This window comes from Amblyraja radiata, chromosome 28, assembly GCF_010909765.2.
Source record: "Amblyraja radiata isolate CabotCenter1 chromosome 28, sAmbRad1.1.pri, whole genome shotgun sequence".
NCBI lineage: Eukaryota > Metazoa > Chordata > Chondrichthyes > Rajiformes > Rajidae > Amblyraja > Amblyraja radiata.
In genome coordinates, this window is record NC_045983.1 from 10426484 (window position 1) to 10450823 (window position 24340).

Genomic DNA, 24340 nt, shown 5'->3' on the forward strand with positions numbered 1-24340 from the left:
TTGCCGTTTTAAAAATCGTTAATTTTTTAGTCGAAACCGGTTGCGAAGCTAGTTGAAGGTGGTTACCGGAGGTTACAGGTAGTGCAAGTTAAGACCTCCCTGGTGGAATAAAACTGGGTGAAAAAAAGGTTAATATTAACATAAGCATGTGACCTCTGTCACTCAATCATAGTTGCAGAGTTCAACTAGCACCGCAACCGGCTTCGACTAAAAAATTACCGATTTTTAAAACGGCAACCTATTTTTAGTCGAGGCCGGTTTTGACAAAAACCTCCGGGAACCTCACGGAAACCTTGGGTGGGGCGTAAGGTCTCCAGAGGTTTCCGTTCAGGTTTCCTAAGTGGGACAAGGGCATTACTTACAGACGTAAAGACCTGCAGATGCTGGCTTACAAAAAAACGCATAGTGCTGGAGTAACTCAGCAGGTCCTGCAGCATCTCTGGAGAACATGGATAGGTGACATTTTGGGTCGGGACCCTTTTTCAAACTGATTGTAGTGAGAATGGGAGAAAGTTAGAGAAGAGGTGGGGATGGGACAGAGCCTGGAAAGTGATAGGTGGTTACAGATGAGGAAAGTTTGAATGGCAGATAGGTGGCCAAAGGCACAAGATGAGATCGAGCCAAAAGGGTGTAAGATAAGGAGAGGAGTGAATTGTGATGCTAGAGAAAAGGAGATAGGTGGATGTAAAACTGTGCCGAGTGTGTGTAGGGTAGGGTTAATGTGCGGGGATCGCTGGTCGGTACAGGCCTGGTAGTCCGAAGGGCCTGTTTCTGCGTTGTATCTCTAAACTAAATTAAGATATTGGAAATCTCACAGCAATAGGGGAAAATAACAAGACTAGAATAATAGCATTGGTTAAAATTAAATATTGGTGAAAATAATGGGACTGAGAGTCAATTAACCACCATGAAGTCAAGTTTATTGTCACAGATACATTTACAGGGAGGTGCATGTACAGGGAAAATCTTGCTTGCAGCAGTATCGCAGGCACATAGACTCGGACAACACACAAAATCATAACATTACATATACATTTTTTGTCAGTGGTGAGATTGCAATTGTTATTGTTTGGTGGATCAAAGACAATAGTCGGTAGGTTTGAATCAAATTAATTCAGAATCAGATTCACAGATTAAACATTCTGTCATTGAAACGCAACTGACCACAACGGTGGTCTCACAACGACTGAAAGACAGAGCCCAGAAACCGCGCGAAAACACGACCACCCCCCCCCCCCAGAGTCACGTGCGCGCGGCATCTGACCGCAGGGTTCAATACTGACGAGCATCAGCAGGTGCCGCTACATGGTTCCCCCCAGAAACCGAGGTATGAAAACGAACCGGGAGCCTAACGGGCTCAGGCCGAAGAGCCCATATCTCTAAACTAAACCAAACCATTTTGGTTTTTCACTCATCATCCTGAAGTTGGACTGAAACATGATCCCACTCAAACCACACAGCAAACTTGGCACCGCTCAGAGCTCACCCCTCAGTGGCCCACACCTGCTCCTTACAAATTATTGCTTCAGTAAACGGTCGGTAACTCCTTCCAGTTCATCCTAGAATCTCCCAAATGTCCAGTGAAAAATCGAGAATAAAACGATTTGATACACAAGAAACTGTGGATGCTGGAATCTTGAGCAAAACACAAATTTTTGGAGGAATTCAGAAGGGCAGGCAGCATCTACGGACGGAATGGACAAGCAAAGATTCTGGTTTGGACACTTCCTCAGAGTGATAGGAGCAGAAAGCTGGAAAAGAGCTGGGAAAAAAAGCCACAGGCTCCCCTGTAGGACAAAGTTTTAATGACAAGCAGAATCTTGACCCCAGTAGAACCATGCCAGAGATCGAGTGGCTTGTGTTCCGTGAGGGATATTGGCTATTGGAGCCTCCATATTGGATCATTTCGACGAGCCATGCAGCCACTGGTGAGAATTTGTGGGCAGGACCTTTGAAAGCAGGCTGGGACCATTCTGTACCCTTACTAATCTCCTTGTGCGCTTATTCCCCCCCCCCCCCCCACAAATGTTAAAGCAAAGTCATCTGATATTTTCACCCTGGGGAAAAGGTCTGACTGTCTCTCTAGACCAACTATGCCTCAGAATTTTATATATCTCTATCAGGTCCCCCCAACCTCTAAAGAAAACAATCTAAGCTTTTCCAACCTCTCCTTGTATCAAATACCCTCTAATTCAGCGGCATCATTCACTGCTTAATTTTCTCTCATAACTTACTTCCCTTCATTTTCTTTCTCCCTTTTATCTCTTCTCTCTTCGTCTCTCCCTTCATCACTTCATCTACCCCTTCCCATTTTCTCTCCCTCCACATAACCACCACTTTCTCTCGGGTTGCCCCTCTTTCCTTCTCCCTTCCCTCTCTCCCGACCACGATATTGATTGATTGAGTTGAAAGATACAGCATGGATAGAGGCCCTTCAGGCCATCAAGTTGGTGCCGAACATTGATCACCAACTGGTTCTATGTTATCCCACTTTCACATCCCTACTCATTCGGGGCAAATGACAGGGACCAATTAACCTACAAGCCCTTACATCTTTGGGATTTGGGAAGAAACCAGAAGAAACACACACGGTCACAGGGAGAACACGTACAGCTCAGGATTGAATCCAGGTCTCAGGCGTAGTGGCAGCAGCTCTCCCATCTCTACCACCGTGCCGCCTGTACATTCATTCTCCCTGCCCGCCCGCCCTCTGTGCTTTGCCCTAATGCCTCTTTCTCCCCATCACAGAAAATTCTCCCTTATTTTTCGCCCACCTCACAGTGTTGGAGCACCTTTGTGTGCAGCATGCAGAAATTAATACAGCCATGGCAAGGCTCAGCTTCTATCAGCTGGAATTTATTTTTGAAAAAATGCAGAACCAAATGCATTTTCAAAAAATTGCAAAGTAGGTATGACATTGAGCCGAAGAGAGTAAGGACAGCAGGTTAGAGTGGGGGAAGGGAGACCAGCCCAACCCACGTCATAACAACAGATACACTCAACATACCTGAACAGCAGCAAGCAAAAGCAACAATAAAACGCCAGCTTTATTTTTTGACACTTCTCTCCATTCCTAGTGAGCTTTTATTTATTTTTCCTGTTTTGCAGCTGTTGAGTGGGAGAATTACTGGCATTTAATGATTTATTCGGGGGTTCGAGGTGTGTTTGCTTTATTGTTAATTGCTGTGAAATGCATCCCAAATTGGCTCGACTTATCGATTGCAGCCATCGCTCTCTCCCCTCCTGCCCCGCCAAGCGTCTGCTCAATGCCAGGCAGGCAGCGCCATCCACAGACACCAGCTGGCATTACAATCAGATCACAACGAGCCCACAGACACACAGACTCGCTCTTTTAGTTTATTACTTTGGAGATAGAGATACAGCGTGGAAACAGGTCCTTCGGCCCACCGGGTCCGGGTCAATCAATGATTATCTGTGCACTACACACTTTACAGAGGCCAATTAACCTAGAAACCTGCATGTCTTTAGAATGTGGGAGGAAACGGGAGCACACAGGGAGAACATGCAAACTCCACACAGACAGCACCCGTAGTCAGGGTGACGCCCTCTTCTTTCAAACTCGTGTACTGCATTTGTTGTTCGCAATGTGGCCTACTCTGTGTTGGAGAAACCAAACGTACTTTGGGTGATTGCCCTTCCAGTTGCCCAGCATCACCCAATCCCTTTCATTGTCTTTCTTGAATCAAAGCACAAAGTGAATTCCATTGCCGACTACCTACGTCAGCCCACGTCAAGTACCGGCAACAGTTGTCCTCAGTTGTCACCGACAGGGTCGTAGCTTGTCACGGGTGGACGTAGGTTGACTTTGGTTGTCGTAGGTTGTCGCCTGTGTGGTTGCAGCTGGTCGTAGGTGGACGTCCTAATGGGTTGGTGGTTGCTGGTAGCTTACCGTAGCTTGACGTCGACTAGGTGGTAGGTTGTCGTAGACATTGTCGTAGGGGGGGCTTTTTCGGCGACCTCCTACGACTGTGACAGTCGCCGGCAGTTGCTGAAAATATCGCCTAAGTGGGACAGGCCCTTGACCCGCTGAGTTACTGAAGTGCTTTGTGTTCTGTGCAAGAGTCCAGCATGTGCAGTTCCTTTGTCTGTACTTTACCTTCTGCTTTTCCTTTCCGGAGCTGGAGTAACTCAGCGGGTCAGGCAGCATCTCTGGAGAAAAGGAATAGGCGATGTTTTGCATCAAGACCCGTCTTCAGACTGATTCAGGGGAGAGGGAACTGAGAGATATGAAAAGCTACATAGAACAAATTCATGTAAGATATGCAAAAAGACAGAAGCCAAATCGATCTGAAACGTCACCAATTCCTTTTCTCCAGAATTGCTGCCTGACCCGCTGAGTTACTCCAGCTTTTTGCGTCTATCTTCGGTGTAAACCAGTTTCTTCCTACTCACTAGTGGCCTGTAGTTTTGCTAATCTCACCATCTTCTATGGAACTGCTTAATAAATTCGAATGTGGCATTCAATTTAACAGAAAATGCTGGAAGCACTCAGCGGGTCAGCAGCATCTGTGGAGAGAGAAACGGTTAATGTTTCAGGACCAGAGCCTTTCTTTCTAAAGGTCCTGGATCGTAAACATTAACCATTTATCTTTTCACAGAAGCTGCCAGACATGCTGGGCATTTCCAATATTCTCTGTTTTAATTTCATATTTTCAGTATGTGCAGCTACTTTTATTGTCTGTCAGTGACTAGCCTTTCCTGTTGTTACAATTCTCTTAGTTGTGTTATCCCACTTTGATACCTCTATATGTTATCACCTCTGTGATGCCTCTGTATTCTTTAAGAGTGAAGCAAACATTCAGAAGCAACAGCTTATTTCTTATTGTTTAAAATAAAAAGGAATAGCCACCATTTATCCAATGCCTTCAGGATGCCTCTTGCTGTTGACCCCATGTCTCAGTTAATAGTACTGCTTCAGACTCAGAACATTACTGATTGTTTTCCCTCTGCAGTGCTGAAGAGTTGCTGCAATGTTGTCTATCAAACAAAGTGTTATCCCAATGCCCCGTGTACGCTCTTGGGTGAATGCGCCACTGTTTCAAAGAACAGGACAGCTCTCCCTGACATAGGAAGGAACTGCAGATGCTGGGTCCACGCCGATCATTCACACTGGTTCACACTAGTTCTATGTTGCCCCACTTTCACATCCACTCCTTACACACCAATTATCCTACAAACCCACATGTCTTTTGGACGTGGGAGAAAACCGGAGCACCCGGAGGAAATCCATGCAGTCACAGGGAGAATGTATAGACTCCACATTCACCCAAGGTCAGGATCGAACCCGGGTCCTTGGCGCTCTGAGGCAGCAGCTCTATCAGCTGTGCCACTGGGCCGTTTGTTAGTGAGTAAGTGAAGATAGACACAGAAAGCTGGAGTAACTCAGCGGGTCAGGCAGCATCTCTGGATAAAAGGAATAGGTGACTTTTCGGGTCGAGACCCTTCTTCAGACCTCCCTTGTATTGTGCCCAATATATATATGCCTGAATCCACAACTAGAATCAAGTCATTTGTTTATTTATTTTGCTGCTATTGCTATGTACAAATTGCATTCCACATTTCATACATTACTGAACATGTAGGTCACATTTTACACTGGTGTTTTACCCAATAAATGATGTATTGAACCAGAGACAGTATTTAATTATTTAAGTCTGAAGAAAGGTTTCGGCCCGAAACGTTGCCTTTTTCCTTCGCTCCATAGATGCTGCTGCACCCGCTGAGTTTCTCCAGCTTTTTTGTGTGCCTTTAATTATTTAAAGTTTAGTCAAAGCCTAAAATATCCCTACAAAATAACACCTTTGAAGCATATTCAAGTGTGTTTATATTGTGTTGGTGAAGGTGGCTTCTCCACACCTCTGTAAGTAAAAATATATACTGTTTATTCTATTCTCTTGTGATCCTGGATGTAGAGCCATCAGACCTGCTGATGATGGTTTAAACCAAAGATAGACACAAAAAGCTGGAGTAACTCAGCGGGACAGGCAGCATCTCTGGAGAGAAGGAATGGGTGACGTTTTGGGTCGAGACCCATCTTCAGACTGTCACAGTGCACTTTCATCTATCATTGTTTTGCAAGCTGCATCTTTGTTAGAAGCAATGTGTGTGGCTACAGAGGTGTAATGGAAGGCCTTTATTTTTAAAGTTTACATATATATTGTCAGCATCAGAGAAGGGTAATAGGTGTTACAAGACTATGTTTGAATCAATTCTGTCTCCATTGCCTCTCTGACAATGTTGGAAATAAAAACAAATATCCTGAAAGGTTCAAATTCTTGCAGCGAGCAGGGGCAGTTCATTTTGGCCAAAGGCTTTTTTTCCCTCTTCCATGATGGAATTCCCAATCTAATGCTGCATGCAATACGGAAACTGATAATATTTCGAGTCGGATGATCTCTGAAGCCAGCTCTGTGTGTAATCTCACGGTATGTCATTTTCTTGATTATCAGTCCATGGCAGTGTGTTGGATGATGCCCTAACTCCTGCAATGTGCTTATCACAGGCAGTTTGGGCTAAGGTTCAGCCACGTTAAGCGAATCGGTTCAGGTCGAGTGAGCACAGTAAACTCCAGGTAAATTGCGGAAGAGATTGAAGTGTGGAATCCTGCCGTATCTGATCCCCTTCCCGTTCACTCCCATCCTGTGGAATTGACTGACTCACTGAGACAGAACAAAGCTCCTGAGCTGTCTTTCTTCTTGCTTGCAAGCAGGAGATAGGCTCCAGTAAATACTCTGATGAGTACAGTGGCCAGTTTAGGTCAGCAGCGTTGCGTGACTCACACTGACTGCTTCACACTACTGCAGGGCACGGCCACACAATACCAACGCCGCCTGCATTTACATAGAAACCGTTATATAGCAAAACAGCTCAAAGTGGAGAGGGAATGGGTATTAGTGAGCAGAATAGAAAACTTTAGGAAAGTGAATCCATGTGACAACCCCACTCCCCCTGGTGAAGACCTTTCTCCTGGGTTTGCTGGTGGGATGATTGCAGGTTTTTTCTCTCTCCCGCAAGTGGAAGTATCTCCCCAAGTTCACTCTATCAAACCAGCATTCGCAGTTCCTTGTTCCCACAACCTAGCGAATCTTCTTTTCACCCTCTCCAGTGCTAGAACACCATTCCTCTGGTGGTGGTAACCGGTACTGCAGGCAAGAAGGGTTTCGGCCCGAAACGTCGCCTATTTCCTTCGCTCCATAGATGCTGCTGCACCAGCTGAGTTTCTCCAGCATTTTTGTGTACCTTCGAAGTCTGACTAGTGTTGTGTAATGGAAATAGAAGACGATTTGAACAGGTACTTTGGATCCGTCTTCACTAAGGAAGACACAAACAATCTCCCAGATGTACTAGTGGCCAGAGATCCTAGGGTGACGGAGGAACTGAAGGAAATTTACATTAGGCAGGAAATGGTGTTGGGTAGACTGATGGGACTGAAGGTTGATAAATCCCCAGGGCCTGATGGTCTGCATCCCATGGTACGTAAGGAAGTGGCTCTAGAAATCGTGGACACATTGGTGATAATTTTCCAATGTTCTATAGATTCAGAATCAGTTCCTGTGGATTGGAGGGTAGCTAATGTTATCCCACTTTTTAAGAAAGCCGGGAGAGAGAAAACAGGGAATCATAGACCAGTTAGCCTGACATCGGTGGTGGGGAAGATGCTGGAGTCAATTATAAAAGATGAAATAGCGGCACATTTGGATAGCAGTAACAGGATCGGTCCAAGTCAGCATGGATTTACGAAGGGGAAATCACACTTGACTAATCTTCTGGAATTTTTTGAGGATGTAAGTAGGAAAATGGACAAGGGAGAGCCAGTGGATGTAGTGTACCTGGACATTCAGAAAGCATTTGATAAGGTCCCACATAGGAGATTAGTGGGACCTTACATGGATAGAAAATTGGTTTTGCAGACAGGAAACGAAGAGTAGGGATTAACGGGTCCCCTTCAGAATGGCAGGCAGTGACTAGTGGGGTACTGCAAGGCTCGGTGCTGTGACCGCAGCTATTTACAATATATATTAATGATTTAGATGAAGGAATTAAAAGTAACATTAGCAAATTTGCAGATGACACAAAGCTGGATGGCAGTGTGAAGTGTGAGGAGGATGCTATGAGGATGCAGGGTGAATTGGACAGGTTGGGTGAGTGGGCAGATGAATGGTAGATGCAGTTTAGTGTGGATAAATATGAAGTCATCCACTTTGGTGGCAAAAACAGGAAGGAAGATTATTATCTGAATTGTGAATCTCACTTTTCCAGTTCTGATAAAAGGTTAATTGTTTCTCCCTCGTCGCATGCTGCCTGACCTACAGAGTATCTAAATGGTGTCAAGTTGGGAAAAGGGGAAGTACAACGAGATCTAGGGGTCCTTGTTCATCAGTCACTGAAAGTAAGCATGCAGGTACAGCAGGCAGTGAATAAAGCTAATGGCATGTTGGTCTTCATAACAAGAGGAGTTGAGTATAGGAGCGAAGAGGTCCTTCTGCAGTTGTACAGGGCTCCAGTGAGACCACACCAGGAGTATTTGGGGAGTTTTGGTCTCCAAATTTGGGGAAGGACATAATTGCTATTGAGGGAGTACAGCGTAGGTTCACAAGGTTAATTCCCGGGATGGCGGGACTGTCATATGTTGATCGAATGGAGCGACTTGGTTGTATACCCTGGAAGGATGAGAGGTGTTCTCATTGAAACATATGCTTATTAAGAGATTGGATACGCTAGAGGCAGGAAAATGTTCCCGATGTTGGGGAAATCCAAAACCAGGGGTCACAGTTAAATAATTAGGGGTAGAACGAAGATGAGGAAAAACTTTTTCACCCAGAGAGTTGTGAATCTGTGGAATTCTCTGCCTCGGAAAGCAGTGGAGGCCAATTCTCTGGATGCTGTCAAGAGAGAATTAGATAGAGCTCTTAAAGATAGCGGAGTCAGGGGATATGGCGAGAATGGGGTACTGATTGTGGATGATCAGCCATGATCATATTGAATGGCGGTGCTAGCTTGAAGGGCCGAATGGCCTACTCCTGCACCTGTTGTCTATTGTCCTAGTGAATCTTCTTTTCACCCTTCCTCTGGTGGTGGTAGCCGGTACTGCAGGCAGTACTTCAGCTGAAGCCTGACCAGTGCTGGAGCATAATCTTCCTGCTCTTGGATTCACTGCAAACAGAGGTATCCTCAAACATAGGATCAAAAACCTGAAATGTGAATTCTGTTTCTCTCTCCACAGATGTTGCCTAATCTAGTCAACTTTGCCAGCATTGTATTAGAACAGTACAGCACTGGAAGTGGCCCTTCAGCCCACAATATCTGTACTGAACAGGACGCCAAGTTAAACACAAAAAGCTGGAGTAACTCAGCGGGACAGGCAGCATCTCTGGAGAGTAGGAATGTTTTGCTCCAGAGATGCTGCCTGTCCCGCTGAGTTACTCCAGCTTTTTGTGTCTATCTTCGATTTAAACCAGCATCTGCAGCTCCTTCCTACACAGGTTGCCAAGATATTCATGATGTACAGTGGCTTGCAAAAGTTTTCATATCTCTTGAACTTTTCCACATTTTGTCACGTTACAACCACAAACGTAAATGTATTTTATTGGGATTTTATGTGATAGACCAACACAAAGTGGTGCATAATTGTGAAGTGGAAGGAAAATGATACATGGTTTTCACATTTTTTTACAAATAAAAAACTGAAAAGTGTGGCGTGCAAAGGTATTCAGCCCCCCTGAGTCAATACTTTGTAGAACCACCTTTCGCTGCAATTACAGCTGCAAGTCTTTTGGGGTATGTCTCTACCAGCTTTGCACATCTAGAGACTGAAATTTTTGCCCTTTCTTTGCAAAATAACTCAAGCTCAGTCAGATTGGATGGAGAGCGTCTGTGAACAGCAATTTTCAAGTCTTGCCAGAGATTCTCAATTGGATTTAGGTCTGGACTTTGACTGGGCCATTCTAACACATGAATATGCTTTGATCTAAACCATTCCATTGTAGCTCTGGCTGTATGTTTAGGGTTGTTGTCCTGCTGGAAGGTGAACCTCCGCCCCAGTCTCAAGTCTTTTGCAGACTCTAACAGGCTTTCTTCCAAGATTGCCCTGTATTTGGCTCCATCCATCTTCCCATTAACTCTGACCAGCTTCCCTGTCCTTGCTGAAGAAAAGCATCCCCACAGCATGATGCTGCCACCACCATGTTTCACAGTGGGGATGGTGTGTTCAGGGTGATGTGCAGTGTTAGTTTTCCGCCACACATAGCGTTTTGCATTTAGGCCAAAAACTTCAATTTTGGTCTCATCTGACCAGAGCACCTTCCTCCACATGTTTGCTGTGTCCCCCACATGGCTTGTGGCAAACTGCAACCGGGACTTCTTATGGCTTTTTTTCAACAATGGCTTTCTTCTTGCCACTCTTCCATAAAGGCCCGATTAGTGGAGTGCACGACTAATAGTTGTCCTGTGGACAGATTCTCCCACCTGAGCTGTGGATCTCTGCAGCTCCTCCAGAGTTACCATGGGCCTCTTGGCTGCTTCTCTGATCAATGCTCTCCTTGCTCGGCCTGTCAGATTAGGTGGATGGCCATGTCTTGGTAGGTTTGCAGTTGTGCCATACTCTTTCCATTTTCGGATGATGGATTGAACAGTGCTCCGTGAGATGTTCAAAGCTTGGGATATTTTTTTATAACCTAACCCTGCTTTAAACTTCTCCACAACTTTATCCCTGACCTGTCTGGTGTGTTCCTTGGGCTTCATGATGCTGTTTGTTCACTAATGTTCTCTAACAAACCTCTGAGGCCTTCACAGAACAGCTGTATTTATACTGAGATTAGATTACACACAAGTGGACTCTATTTACTAATTAGGTGACTTCTGAAGGCAATTGGTTGCACTGGATTTTATTTAGGGGTATCAGAATAAAGGGGGCTGAATACTTTTGCATGCCACACTTTTCAGTTTTTTATTTGTAAAAAAATTAGAAAACCATGTATCATTTTCCTTCCACTTCACAATTATGCGCCACTTTGTGTTGGTCTATCACATAAAATCCCAATAAAATACATTTACGTTTGTGGTTGTAACGTGACAAAATGTGGAAAAGTTCAAGGGGTATGAATACTTTTGCAAGCCACTGTACATCCCTCCGTTCCCTCCACATCCATGTGCCTATCTAAAAGCTTAAATACCACAATTATATCTGCCCTCACCACCAGTGTGGACACATTCCAGGCACCTATCACTCTCTGTGTAAAAAAGTTGCCCTGCACATCTCCTTTAAACATGGCCTCTCTCTAATCATCAGCATATAATCGTATTCTATTATTTACTTGGGGAAGGATAGAAAGGAGAAAATGCATGAATCCAGAAGATAGAGGACTTTTCCTTTGCCGTCAGCCAGTCTGACCCTCCGCACCACTTCTAGTTGCAAAGTGCATAATTTGAAGTTCTGTGGCCTTGGAGTGACCAATGCAACACCAAATAGAAACTTCTCACCGGCTCATGGCAAAGGTTGAAATGCAAAAAACTGCATCTACTGCGTCAGAAAGTGAAGCAGCCCAAGCCTACAGGCTGCACGACCTTCAAAGTGCTTGGGATAGGCAGTAAATACTGGCCTTGCCTGTAACGTCTACATCCTAAAATGTGAATACATTAAAAATTAAGTCAATGGTGGTGCTCCTCTGACGTTGCAGTATTCCTTTGGCACTGAAATACTCCATCAATAACATGAAGGTGCGTTTTACTTTTTAGCTTAGGTTAGTTTTGTTGAGTTTAGAGATACTTGTTACTGCACCAGGGAGGTTGAAGTTATCGGCTAGAACACGCCTCATGGCTCAGGTGAGGGTCACAGCCACTGATGTTTGAGGCACATTGTACTTGGACGTGATCTGGTTTTATTTTCCCACTCAGGCCAAGGCAGCAGAGTCAGTGGGAGCAGCCGTGAGGGGTACGTGCCCAGATTCCAAGTGCCGGCGAGAGGAGTCAGTCAGGAGCCCACCGGAGGAGCAACCTTCCCCTCCTCAACAGTGACGTGACGGGTCGGTGTCCCGGCATCGAGGCAACACCAGTGCAGTTGAGGCGACGGAAGCAATGGATCCAAGGAGCGAAGGAAACCCATGTCACATCTCAACCCTGGCTCGGTCAGCTTGAACAGACGCTCCTGCAACCTTGTTAAGTGGCAAGTGTGGAAAAATGGGGCAGTTCTGGTGTTTTGATTCAGATTGCACCACACCTGCTGTTGGAGGAGGAGTACGGGTCCAGTCCTTGGGCTGTAGTTAGCCGCAGCCTCGGCCGTGGTGGGTTAGTGATTTGGGGCAATCTTTGACTGACAATAATGCAGAAATAAATTGGCTGAGAGTTTTGGCAGCTGTTGAATTTATTCACCTTTGCTTGTTACTTGATGGTGGACTTTTTTCAATTGTTCTGAGTCCTTTTCCAACTGTCCCTCAGGATTAGATGCGCGCTAGTTCTGTGAGTTGTGAGATGGCTGATGTGGCTGTGGGGTTCGTCACAGGTGGGCCAGGAGATGCTTGGCAGGATTCGTAGATAGACACACAGTCCACTACTTCCATTGGTCTCACTGGGTTCTCCCATCACATAGATTAGCAGATCATAAAGCCACACAAATTCTTCTTCTCCATTTTGAGTGTTCATGGGCAAGGGTCCTCCGGGTCAGTAACAATACTTCAGTTCTTTTCAAGGTGGCGTTAAGAGCATCCTTGATTCTTTATCTCTGTCCACCCGGTAACTGTGGCACAGTTGGTGGAGCTGCTGCCTCACAGCGCCAGAGACTCAGGTTCCAGCCTGACCTCAGATTCTGTCAGTGTGGAGTTTGCACGTTCTCCCTAGGACCTAACAGGTTTTCTCTGGGTGCTCCGGTTTCCTCCCACATCCCAAAGACTTGGGGGTTTGTAGGTTAATTGCCCCTAGTGTGTAGATTGTGGATGAGTAAATGGGATAACATAGAACGAGTGTGAACGGGTGAAAACTGGTCAGCGTAGGTGGGCCGAAGGGCCTGTTTCTATGCTGCAACTTTCATCATCATGCACAGAATGTGTAAAATATCCTAAGGCACAGTGTACAGAGACATGTGACAGTGAGAGAGAGGAATCTGTACTGTCAGAGGGAAGAGAGAGATATACACAGAAACATAATGCTGCCGAATAAGCTTCATGTCTAGGTATAGGTTTATTATACCCGAGGTAATGTTTGCTTGCTATCCAATCCAATCAGATGATGCTATACCTGAGTACAATCAAGCCATACAGAAGTACAAAAGGTGAAAGAGATTTTTTAAAGGAGTGGACCAAGTGATAGTAGATCTTCCTCTGGGACCAGCACACAAATTGTCACCAAGCCCTGGTGCCATCTTGCAGATGTAGAGTGTCTGCGCTGCTTACAGAGGGTTCAGGGACACAGTGGTGTGTTAAGTGAGACAGAGATGGACAGTGGGACATGATACATAGGTAAGGCCTTAGGTGGGGAATGGTGAGATGCAAAAGATAACACTGCATGGAGAGATGGGTAGAGGCTCACATGATGACTACTGCACGGCAGTGGGATTGAGATGTTCAGGGGACACCATACTCTTCAGACAGATGGAGATGTAAGGCTCTGAGAGGTTCACCTGCGATCGGTGTTAGTACTGTGCAGGTGGTGGGGATTGGGAGGGGCAGGACAACCTTGAAAGAAGGCTTACGTCTGTATGGAGGCAGGGATGGGAAAGCGATAACAAGGAACGCTGTGCTAACCTCTAAATGTCAGCAAATATCTCTCGGCGAATTAGTCAATTAGCTGAGGCATGAACTTGCTTTGAGGAACTACAGCTGGTCACGGAGTCCATTGAAGGCTATCAGTTTCCCTCTGCACGTTGTGCCTGAGAATATGCCGAGCTCTGAGAGTTATTCAGATGATCTGCCACTTAACATTGAGCAGTTTGACACTGATGCTGAATGGCTCTGTCAACAGTGCAGCAGAAAGCCAATAACAATTGTTTTCTTTCCCAGTCTCTCCTTTATGAACCTGGAGTCTTTCATTGCTGCTAAATTCCAGAGTTCCTGCAGCGTTTCTAGTTGTGAATGCCACAGAGTTTCCCCGCAAGCTTTTAAGCATGTCGACTTGTACATAGCAGTTTTTTAAAGGTGTCAAGAAGAAAATCGACAATTTCCCCTAATTCGCAGTGCCGGAAATTTCATTCTATAGTTTTTCGCTAGAAAAGGTTAGAATCCGTGAGGTCTAAAAACATTTCTGATGATCAGACTGATTGGTGAATTCCAGCTGAATGGCCAACTCAAATTAGAATCAAAAGGTGAACATCAGAACAGTGGTGCAGCTAGTAGAGACACTGCCTCGCAGCGTCAGAAACCCAAGTCCAATCCTGACCTTGGGTGCTGTCTGTGTGGAGTTTGCACATTTCCTCTGTGACTGCGTAGGTTTCCTCCGCGCGCTCCGGTTTCTTCCCACATCCCAAAGACGTGCAGGTTTGTAGGTTAATTGCCCGTAGTGTGTAGGGAGTGGATGGGAAAGTGGGTAACATAGAACTAGTGTGAACTGGCGAGCTATGGTCAGCGTGGACTTCATGGACTGAAGGGCCTATTTCCATGCTGTATCTTTCAATCAATTAAATCCAAAATTTGACTGAGGTTGACATTCTGACACACGGAGGGGTTGTGGTGGTGGCAGAGGTACCTTTTGAATGAGATGAAGCTGAGGTCTTTCCCATCAGCAAAACTGACAGCATGACATAACCCACTGCTTCATATGAGGGTGCACTAGAGGAATGCTGCCGGGATAGGAGGGCATTACTTACTAGCAGAAGATTGGACAAGCTGGAACATCATGGGTTGAGAGGAGACCTATAGGTTGAGGGGAGTATGTAAAATTGTGAGAGCCTAAGATGTTAAGGAGAGGCAGAGTTAAAGGAGATATGCATGGCTTTTTTTTTTACACAGAGAGTGGTGGGTGCCTGGAACACACTGCTGGGAGTGGTGGTAGAGGCAGATACGATGGTGGCTTTGAAAAGGCTTTTGGACAGGCATATAGATTTGCAGAAAATGGAGGGATATGGATCACGCACAGGCAGAGAAGATAACATGGCATCATGTTTGGCTTGGCCATAGCCTCTTCTATCCTAATTGCCTGCACCATCATCCCTGGAGGTGCGTTCCTGGCACCCACCACCCTCTGTGTAATAATCCTTGCCTCACACATCTCCTTTACATTTTGCCCCTCTCACCTTAATAGCCCTGTCCCACGGTGCATGTTCATTCCAAGAGCTCTCCCGAGTTTAAAAAAAATCAAACTCGTGGTAAGCACGGAGAATGAACGTAACGGATACGTCGGAGCTCGGGGAAGTCTCTTAGCGCTAACGGCAGGTACTCGGGAAGACTCGCTAACGGCAGGTAAGCACGGGAAGACTCGTGAAGATTTTTCAACACGATGAAAAATGACCACGAGAGCCCCGAGTACCGACGAGTGGCCATTACCGTAAATCTCCGAGTTCGAATCAGGGCAAACTCGGTAGTACTCTTGGAATGAACTCGTACCATGGGACAGGGGTTTAAAGCTATGTTCCATGGTCTTTGACGTGTCTACCCTGGTGAGAGAGGTCGCTCTCAGCATGCCCACATGCCCAGGTGAGTAATCGTTAGAGGCTAGACACAAAATGCTGGAATAACTCAGCAGGACAGGCAGCATCTCTGGAGAGAAGAAATAGTGATGTTTCAGGTCAAGACTCTTCTTCAGTCTCAGAATCTTAGTCTTAAACATGACCTATCCTTATTGGCTTCAAGTCCTTGCAGTGAGTGTCCGAGCCCACCTTGTCTGATCTGCTGCAACCATTTGAAAAATGATTGACTCCTCTGTGCCATATAGTCAGGAGCTTCCCCAGTCTGGAGAGTTGCCGAGTGATAGGTTGTGTGCTCAGATACAGATACAGGGGGCGGTGGGATGGGAGACAAGAGCTTCCATGCCGATGGCAATGATCAAAAGAAACAATTAAACTTTCACCTCCATACCGAGATATAATCAGCAATTTCTCCTATCCAAGCCTTTCTGCCTGTGAAAGTGGGTGCACAGGGGAATTGTCTGTCGAGCTTCTTAACTTAATTATGAAGCTGGAGTGGAAATTGTAAACAGGCAGCAGCAGCAGCCGAGAAACGTGAACTCCCGTGACATGTTTTTTTCCCCTCTATTGAATATGTGGAGACAGAACTGTCACGGTTTAGTAAAGCTGTCACCTAGTTAGGAATAGAAAAATTGCATTTGATTTATAACTAGGCTTCCTTTTATGAACCTCGAAGTCATTCACACTTTAAACCTGTTTCTTCCAAGACAATAATGTTCATCTCAGGGGACATCCTCTTCCCATTGCCTTGATGTTGCATCATTTACACACAGTACTGCGAGACCTTGCGTTATACAAGTGTGCCTTTTATGACAATCGAGTCTATTCTGCATCCCATCTACAAGCAAAGAATAAAACAAATGCTGATGTCCTTTTTATATACATAGTTGCACTACATTCCTTACTTATTTTATCTGTCACATTCATCTATGCAAAATCACATCATTAACATCAAGTTAAAATTAATTTATTTCGAGGTTTCAGTACCAAAGTCACTGAGTGCCCCATCACAGAAATACGGTTTGAAGCCTTCTAAATGACTTTAGAAATCATGTTTAGAGAGAGAGAGAGAGAGACGAAGAAAGAGAGAGAGAGAGAGAGAGAGAGAGAGAGAGACTGACCCAAGGTTTGGAGCTATGTACTCTGAATTTTAGTAGCAGAAATCTGTTCTCCAGCAGAATGCAACCTTTTTGACCCACGAACAGAAAGATAATAGTTTTTGCATGAGTGATCTAAAGGTTCCAATCCTCCCACACCCTATTCAAATATTGTGTGTAGCTCCATCTAATAAAACGGTTGTGTTTTTGTGGGTTAAACTCCCTGAGGTTTGCTGTTGCAAATTTGAGCCTGTTTCCCGCCTCAGCAGTTGGTCAGGCCTTGCCTTTATCTTTGTGCCATTCATCTCATCGTGCAGCCTGGCTTCATTTTTATATATATCCTTTCACCACGATAGTTCCTGGACACAACATCCTGCTGCTTGGGATGATTTCTCAAAGGTCAGTGAACCAATTCCCTCATTGTTACTCTCGGCTTATCTCTCCTCACCTTCCGACGAAACAAATCAGGCACCTTGAACAGTGAGCAGCCATCCATTGTGTAGTGATTTGGGCTGAGCCGGCAGCTCTGTACCCTTTACTTCCAGCTATAATCTGTCAATTTACCATTTTTATCCATGCCTGCTTTGCACTAAATAAAGAATAATTTGCACTGATAGGGCTTTTCATGACTTGAGACAGCTTCACGGCCAATTTATTATTTTATTTCAATCGCTTCCACAGCAGGGACATGGCAAACGTGGAAGCCAATTATGTGCACACCAAGTTCAAGCCGGCAGCAATTGATGAACCCTCTATGTGAGTAGGTTGTGGGGTAAATATTGGTTCGGACACTGGGGACAACTCACCTGTTTTCTTTTGTATAACCTCTGTGGCACGGTTTATAACCCATGATGCAAGGGCTGGAAGATGATCAGTCTGAAGAAGGGTCCCGACAAAAAAGTCACTTATCCATCCCCTCCTCAGACACTGCCTGATCCGCTGAGTTTCTTGAGCACTGGCAGCATTGTAACACTGGAGTTAAAGCTGTGTGGGACAGTTTGACAGTTTATGTGCAATTCTCAGATTCACAGCAAACATGCCATGTGGTGCGGTAACTCAGTCAGTCAGTCGTTGGGCAGAGGGTGTTTAATGTAGTTCAGAGTGCCCTCCAGCCCTGGGAACCTGGTCATAAAACGCAGACTGTGTGGAGCATCGCAGGTCCGTGACATCAGATAACACCAGACACACTATACTCAGCAATGCGATGAATGCACCTGGGTTATGCTTGCATTACAGGCTCTAGGTAATGCAGGTGTTTGCACAAGTCAGAAACTTCAAGTGTTCATGGCCCTGCATTAGTTTTGAGCAAGAAAATCAAATTGTAAGAAACTCAAGTGTAAATAAGTCCTCAGAAGTTTTAAGGTCGAATGGGAAAAGTGAGCATTCACTTTTAAAGATGCCATTGTACCCTGTCTCCATACATCTCAAAATAATTCATAGTCTGAAGAAGGGTCTCGACCCGAAACGTCGCCTATTCTTTTTCTCCAGCTGACCCGCTGAGTTACTCCAGCATTTTATGTCTATCTTTACTTACTCACTAACAGACGGCCTAGTGGCACAGCTGATAGAGCTGCTGGGCAAAGTGCAGAGACCCGGGTTCGATCCTGACCTCGGGTGCTGTCTTTGTACAGTTTACACATTCTCCCTGTGACCGCATGGGTTTCCTCCGGTTTCTCTGGTTTGCTCCCACATCCAATAGACATGTGGGTTTGTAGCATAATTGGGCCCTCTCTAAATTGTCCCCAGTGTGTAAGGAGTGGATGTGAAAGTGGGACAACATAGAACCAGTGTGAACAGGCGATCGATGGTCGGCGTGGATCTGGTGGGTTGAAGGGCCTATATTCATGCTGTATCTTTCAATCAATCAGCCAACAAAGTGAACAACTTGGATCATCACCATGGAGCAGATCACAAATGTTCTCCTCTATATAATCCTGATCATAATTAATGAAAAGCAAGATAATCACCCTAAACGCCCTACTCAAAAGACAATGCAGCACTCCCAAAGTACTTCAGCCTAGAATTCATGATAAAGTCTGGAGTGGGGCTTGAACCCACTAATCTCTGAAGTGACCGTGACATCTACTAAGTCACAGCATTTGTTTACTTTAGGTTAGAGATACAGCATGGAAACAGGCCCTTCGGCCCACCGACCATCAATCACCTGCACACTGCTTCTATCCTACAATTTTCAGAAGCCAATTAACCTACAAACCTGCACACCTTAGGGATGTGGGAGGAAACCAGGGCACCCGGGGGAACCCAAGCAGCCAAAGGGAAAACGTGCAAACTCCACACAGACAGCACCCGAACAGACAGGATCGAACCCGGGTCTCTGGCGCAGTGAGGCAGCAGCTCCATTACTGTGCCATCCTGATGCATTACCATCAGGTACTAAGACATCGAATTGGAAGTTCCGAAATCCTTCAAAGGATGTAAGAATAATCACTCTGTAACTGAGAGGGGGCTGAGTCTTGTAAATTGGAGAGAAGGTGAGAACAGCGTTGAGCTCTTTGTGGTGGCTGTGCCGTTATCTGAACCACTGCAGCAAGTGTAGAGCAATTAGCAGACTATATAGACAGAGTAATCCCATGAGCTGGGGTAACATTCACCGTGCCCAGTGCCGCTCACATGAGAGCTACTGAATAATCATGCACCACAGCTGCCGGCACTTCAGAGCACTGATGAGGCAAACACTGACTCGATTAATCACGCTGTTTTAAAACAGGGGCATAACTGAGCAATTTACTGTGTGAGGCAGCGTTGCCTTTACATATGATAATCACTGACGAAGGTTCAGTGAAGAACCAACTCTGCAACAGGGACGTGTAGCAAACAGGAGCACAGAATTGAAAGCCAAGCACTTTAAAGAAACTCGGCTCCTGTTCCTCAGGTCATTCTGTGCTGACTTGTTACCAGCAGTGCCATCAGAAGCAGTCTTTTTATTCACTTATAGATACCCTGTGAACATGTGAATGTCAAAGGCAGGCAGGTGGGAGGGGTCATTTCCTTCACTTGATCACCACCCTGCATGGTGACTGTTGCGTGGATCAGCCCACCTGAGATTTGGCAAGGGCCTGAGAGAGTTTCCATCACACTGCTCGCTGCCCCAGAATGTCCCAACGCCAATGAAATACATATTCTCAAGCCTAGTCAGCACTGAGATGGAGAAGCGTGGCTGCTAGTTTGTACCCAGCCAGCACCACACACCTAATGTGATCATTACTGGTGGCTGAGGGATAAATATTAGCTAAGACACCATGATTTTAATATCAAAGGGCACGTCTGTAACAGAGGGTGTGTGTGTCTGTGTGTGTGTGTCTGTGTTCCAATTGGGGATCTGTTCCATTGTGAGTCTGAGTAATAATAGGTGCTTTACCTCTGTGAAGGGCCTGTCCAACGAGCATGCGAGTCCATGCGTCAAGCGCGACCTAACCAGAAGCAGGGGCCGCGCGGAGGTCGAGTGAGTGACGTGAAGTGCGAGCGAAGTCCGTGGGAAGTTTGCGTGTGACGTACGGCGCTGAGGCGGCTGCGGGCCGGCAGGCCGTTGCCGCGCGGAATTTTTTAACACGGTCAGTTTTTCGGCGCCCCGCGCGATGTCGGGACCAGCTCCACACAACTCCATACGGCTCCGGTGATCGAAGTGGGACCGGCCCCGCGAGGCCGTACGGCTCAAGCGACCACGTTAGGTCGCGCTTGCCGCATGGAGTCGTGCTTGCCGCAAGGAGTCGCATGCTCGTGGGAAGGCCCTTAAGTGTGCGTGCTTACATGTGTGGGTGGTGTGCATGCTCCAATGAGGTAGTCCGTTCCATTGTGAGTCCTAGTAACAACAGATGCATCACATCTGTGAGTATGTGTGTGTGTTCCAATGGGGGGAGTCAGTTCCGTTGTGAGACTTAGTAACAATGGTTGTGTCACCTTCCGTGTGTATTTGTGATGCGTCTGCGTACATGTGTGAGCGTGTTCCAGTGGTAGTCAGTTCCATTGTGAATCTCAGTAATACTGGGTGTATCACCTCTGTATGCGAGCATACGTGTGTGGGAGCACGACTGTATGTGTCAGTTCTAGTGCACGTGTCTGTTTGTGCTGGTTCCCCTGCGATGTCAGTATTAATGAGTGTGTAATTTCCAGCATGTGTGTTAATACCACTGAGTGCTACAGGTCCAGTGAAGGGATGAGTTCCAGCCAGTATGTTATTTCCCGTGGGTGTGCTGTCTGGGTATGACAGTGTCAGTGACTGAGTACCTATCGTATAACCTGACCACCTTACCACTGATCATTCCTTCCGAAAAATACTGTTTACAAGAAGCCTTTCTGCAAAACTAGCTGGTGGCACTTGCTGATGATTGATTGAAAGATACAGACATGATACAAAATATCTTTGGCTTTTGAAAACGATAAACCCAGTATAAAACTGCAGCCAATTATCTTGTAATTGAGTAGGAAGGAACCACAGATGCTGGGTCAAACCGAAGATAGACACAAAAAGCTGGAGTACCTCAGCGGGACAGGCAGCATCTCTGGAGAAAAGGAATGGGTCTCGTCACAAAACTTCACCCATTCCTTCTCTCCAGAGATGCTGCCTGCCCCGCTGAGTTACTCCAGCTTTTTATGTCTATCTTTAGCTTGTAATTGATGCGGGTTGTGACTTCATGAGCTCAATATTGCAGCAGAGTAGAGGGGGTGCTGCTCTGTGTGAGGTGCCCGCATTACGATGAAACAAGGCTCATTCATCACTGTCTGGTGGACATAAAGGAGGCCCTGATGTGAATTAAAACAAAGTGGAATAAACCTGCCAATATTTGTCCCAGCATCAACATCACTGAAGCAGATTTATCCAAGAGTTTACTGAGTCATACAGCAAGGAAACGGGCCCTTTGGCCCAACTCATCCTTGCCAACCATGGCGCCCACCTACGCTGGTCCAATATGCCAGCCTTTCACCCATATCCCTCCAAACCTGTCCGAATGTCCTTTTAGGAGCTTGCTATGCACAGTTGGGCTGATGAATTTCTCACATTTGCCACTGTGACTACATTTCAGGTTTACTGAGGAGCTGTGATGCCTTGATGTTGCAATAGGCACAATGAAAATAGAAATCGTTCAACCGGTAACCCTTATCAAGCCGCCAGCTTTCACCTTTTCGAGCGAGTTGAGCAGAAAGTAAAACGTTACTCGTGAACACCTCAGTTGCAAGAGATCTCCACAACATGCGAACCTGACCGGCTGTTCACATCTACTTTGGGGTCAAGAACACACAGATAGATATCGTAACACACCAGGACCCATATGCTAGTCTGTATTCCCGCCTGTCGGGGCAAAGACAATTTTAAATTTAATTTGCTTAATGTATTCAGGTCTGTGGACTCAAATTGATTTTCTGATGTTCTCACTGCCGCAGGCTGTCCCAGGAAGAGTTTATTTTCATTAGCTGTCACAGCGCTTGTCTAAGTATCTATCTCTGTGGTTTATTGGCATCGTAAATGTGATTATATGTTAAAGTAGTCAGTTCCGGAAATAACTGAAGTGAGGTGGTACCTCGTTGCCCATGGTTACCAGTAATGAGATATAAAGCAAGGACTTATTATGTACACGGCACCTTTTCCCAACTACAGGACGTTCCAAAGCATTTTATTGCCAAGGAAGTTATTTTGAAGTGTGGTTACCAAGGGAACACGGGGACCTGTCAATACACAGCAAGATCCCAGAAACAGCAGTGGGATAATGACCAAAGAGTCCACTGTTGATCTGGGAATACGCATTGACCTCGGGACTTCGGGGAAAACTCCCCAGATTCTCTTCTTCGTGAGCCAGGCGCTACGCTGACAGTAACAGAATGTATTCATCACCTTGTTAGGTTTAACAGCCAGGGAAGTGGAAATATATTCTAATTAATAGGAAGACTTCCACAGCTGCAAACACAGAGACCAAAATTAAATCAACAAAATTACATTTAAATATAGTTCCCCTGTTCAGTGAGTAACTGTGGCATCCAGTGTTACCGAGATGTCAGATCCAGGGCTAATTTTTCAGCCTTTTGTTGAGTCCGATTTCGGGGAAGTTAATTATAGCTTTTCAATTATTGATCTTTGACCTTCTGACCTAGGTGGGCCGAGGTAAAGACATGTTTCTGACCTTTCATAGTGATAGAACATAGAAAGGTATAGCATAGGAACAGATCCTTCAGCCCACAACGTCCATGCCCAACATGCCAAGAAAAGCCAATCTCATCCGACTACGTGATCCATACCCCTCCATTCCCAGCATATCTATGTGCTTAAAGTCCCTTAAATGCCACTAATGTATCTGCCTTCACCACCACCCCCAGCAGCGTTGTCCAGGCACCCAACATTCTCTGAGTGCACTGGGCATCAACGGAGTGGCGAGGAGAAGAGCCATCAAGAACACCACAGAGGCAGCAGAGAAAGCCTCGAGATGGCTCTGGATCAGGAGAGGAGGTCCATGTGGAGGAGCGAATGCCACCTGAACACAAGTCGTGGTCTGATCAACCACGGCTGGGTCGCCTGGGCGAGGGTGTCTGATGTTGAAAACCCGAAACACCCAATGACCCCAGGTTACAATAGATGTAGTTTTATCAATGTGTAAAAAAACTTGCCCCACACATCTCCTTTAAACTTTACCCTCCTCTCGTTAAAGTTATGCCCTCTAGTCTTTGACATTTCCACGCTGGGAAAATTACTATGACTGCCTTTCCTATCCACATCTCTCATAATTTTATCTACTTCTATCTGATCTTTTCTTAACCTCTGATGTTCCAGAGAAAACAATCCAAGTTTGTCGAACCTTTTCTTATAAGAAGTACCCTCTAATCCCGGCAGGCGGGCATTCAGAGGTCTTGTTCCAAATTGTACAGTGGCAGCTGAGGAATTGTTATTCAAACACATAAATCCAGAGTAATAGAGCTAGTCAATGGGAGGGCAGCTCAGATGTGTGGTCACTCTCAGTGGTACAGTCGCACCTATTGGACCTGACATCCTCACTGCTACTTTCATGTATTCAAGAGAGAGTTAGATTTAGTTCTTAGGGCTAACGGAATCAAGGGATATGGGGAGAAAGCAGGAACAGGGTACTGATTTTGGATGATCAGCTATGATCATATTGAATGGCGGTGATGGCTCGAAGGACTGAATGGCTTACTCCTGCACTTATTTTCTATGTTTCATACCTTTGGATGACTACCTGATTGTTGCAGAATCCCTGCTGGGAAGGGAATACTCCACCCGTATCTGGTCTAACCGACATGTAACTCCCAACCAGTTAATGTGTCGGTCTCTTAACTGTGTCCTCAGCTCAGAGACAATTAGAATAAATGGCTTTTCCAGCCGTTTTATCCTGCCTCTTCCCTTTTCCAGCTTACTCCCCCCCCTAAAATCAGTCTGAAGAAGCGTCTCGACTCGAAACGCCACCTATCCATGTTCTCCAGGGATGCTGCCAGACCAGGTGAATCCTTTGTGTCCTTTTGCATATTAACCAGCATCTGCATTTCTTTGTTTCTGCTCTTTAGAATAAATGTTCATATTGGCAGCAGCAAGGACACCCCGTGAATTAAATAAACATTAAAATCCCTACCAATTCTCGGGAAGGAAAGAACAAGC

At 45.7% G+C, this 24340-nt stretch overlaps 1 protein-coding gene across 2 annotated transcripts in view; it reads left to right on the forward strand.

Moving 5' to 3' along the window:
* dph1 (diphthamide biosynthesis 1) overlaps positions 1-24340 on the forward strand; it is a 683707-nt gene that overhangs the window by 639497 nt on the left and 19870 nt on the right. Inside the window, exon 12 of one of the 2 annotated variants that reach the window (XM_033045747.1) lies at positions 11914-12382. The exons of the other annotated variant lie outside the window; for it this stretch is intronic. Within the exon in view, the coding sequence (XP_032901638.1) occupies positions 11914-12033 (120 nt within the window). The 3' untranslated portion in view covers positions 12034-12382. Of the gene's footprint in view, positions 1-11913; positions 12383-24340 lie in introns of those variants that run through there. 2 annotated transcript variants of the gene reach the window in all.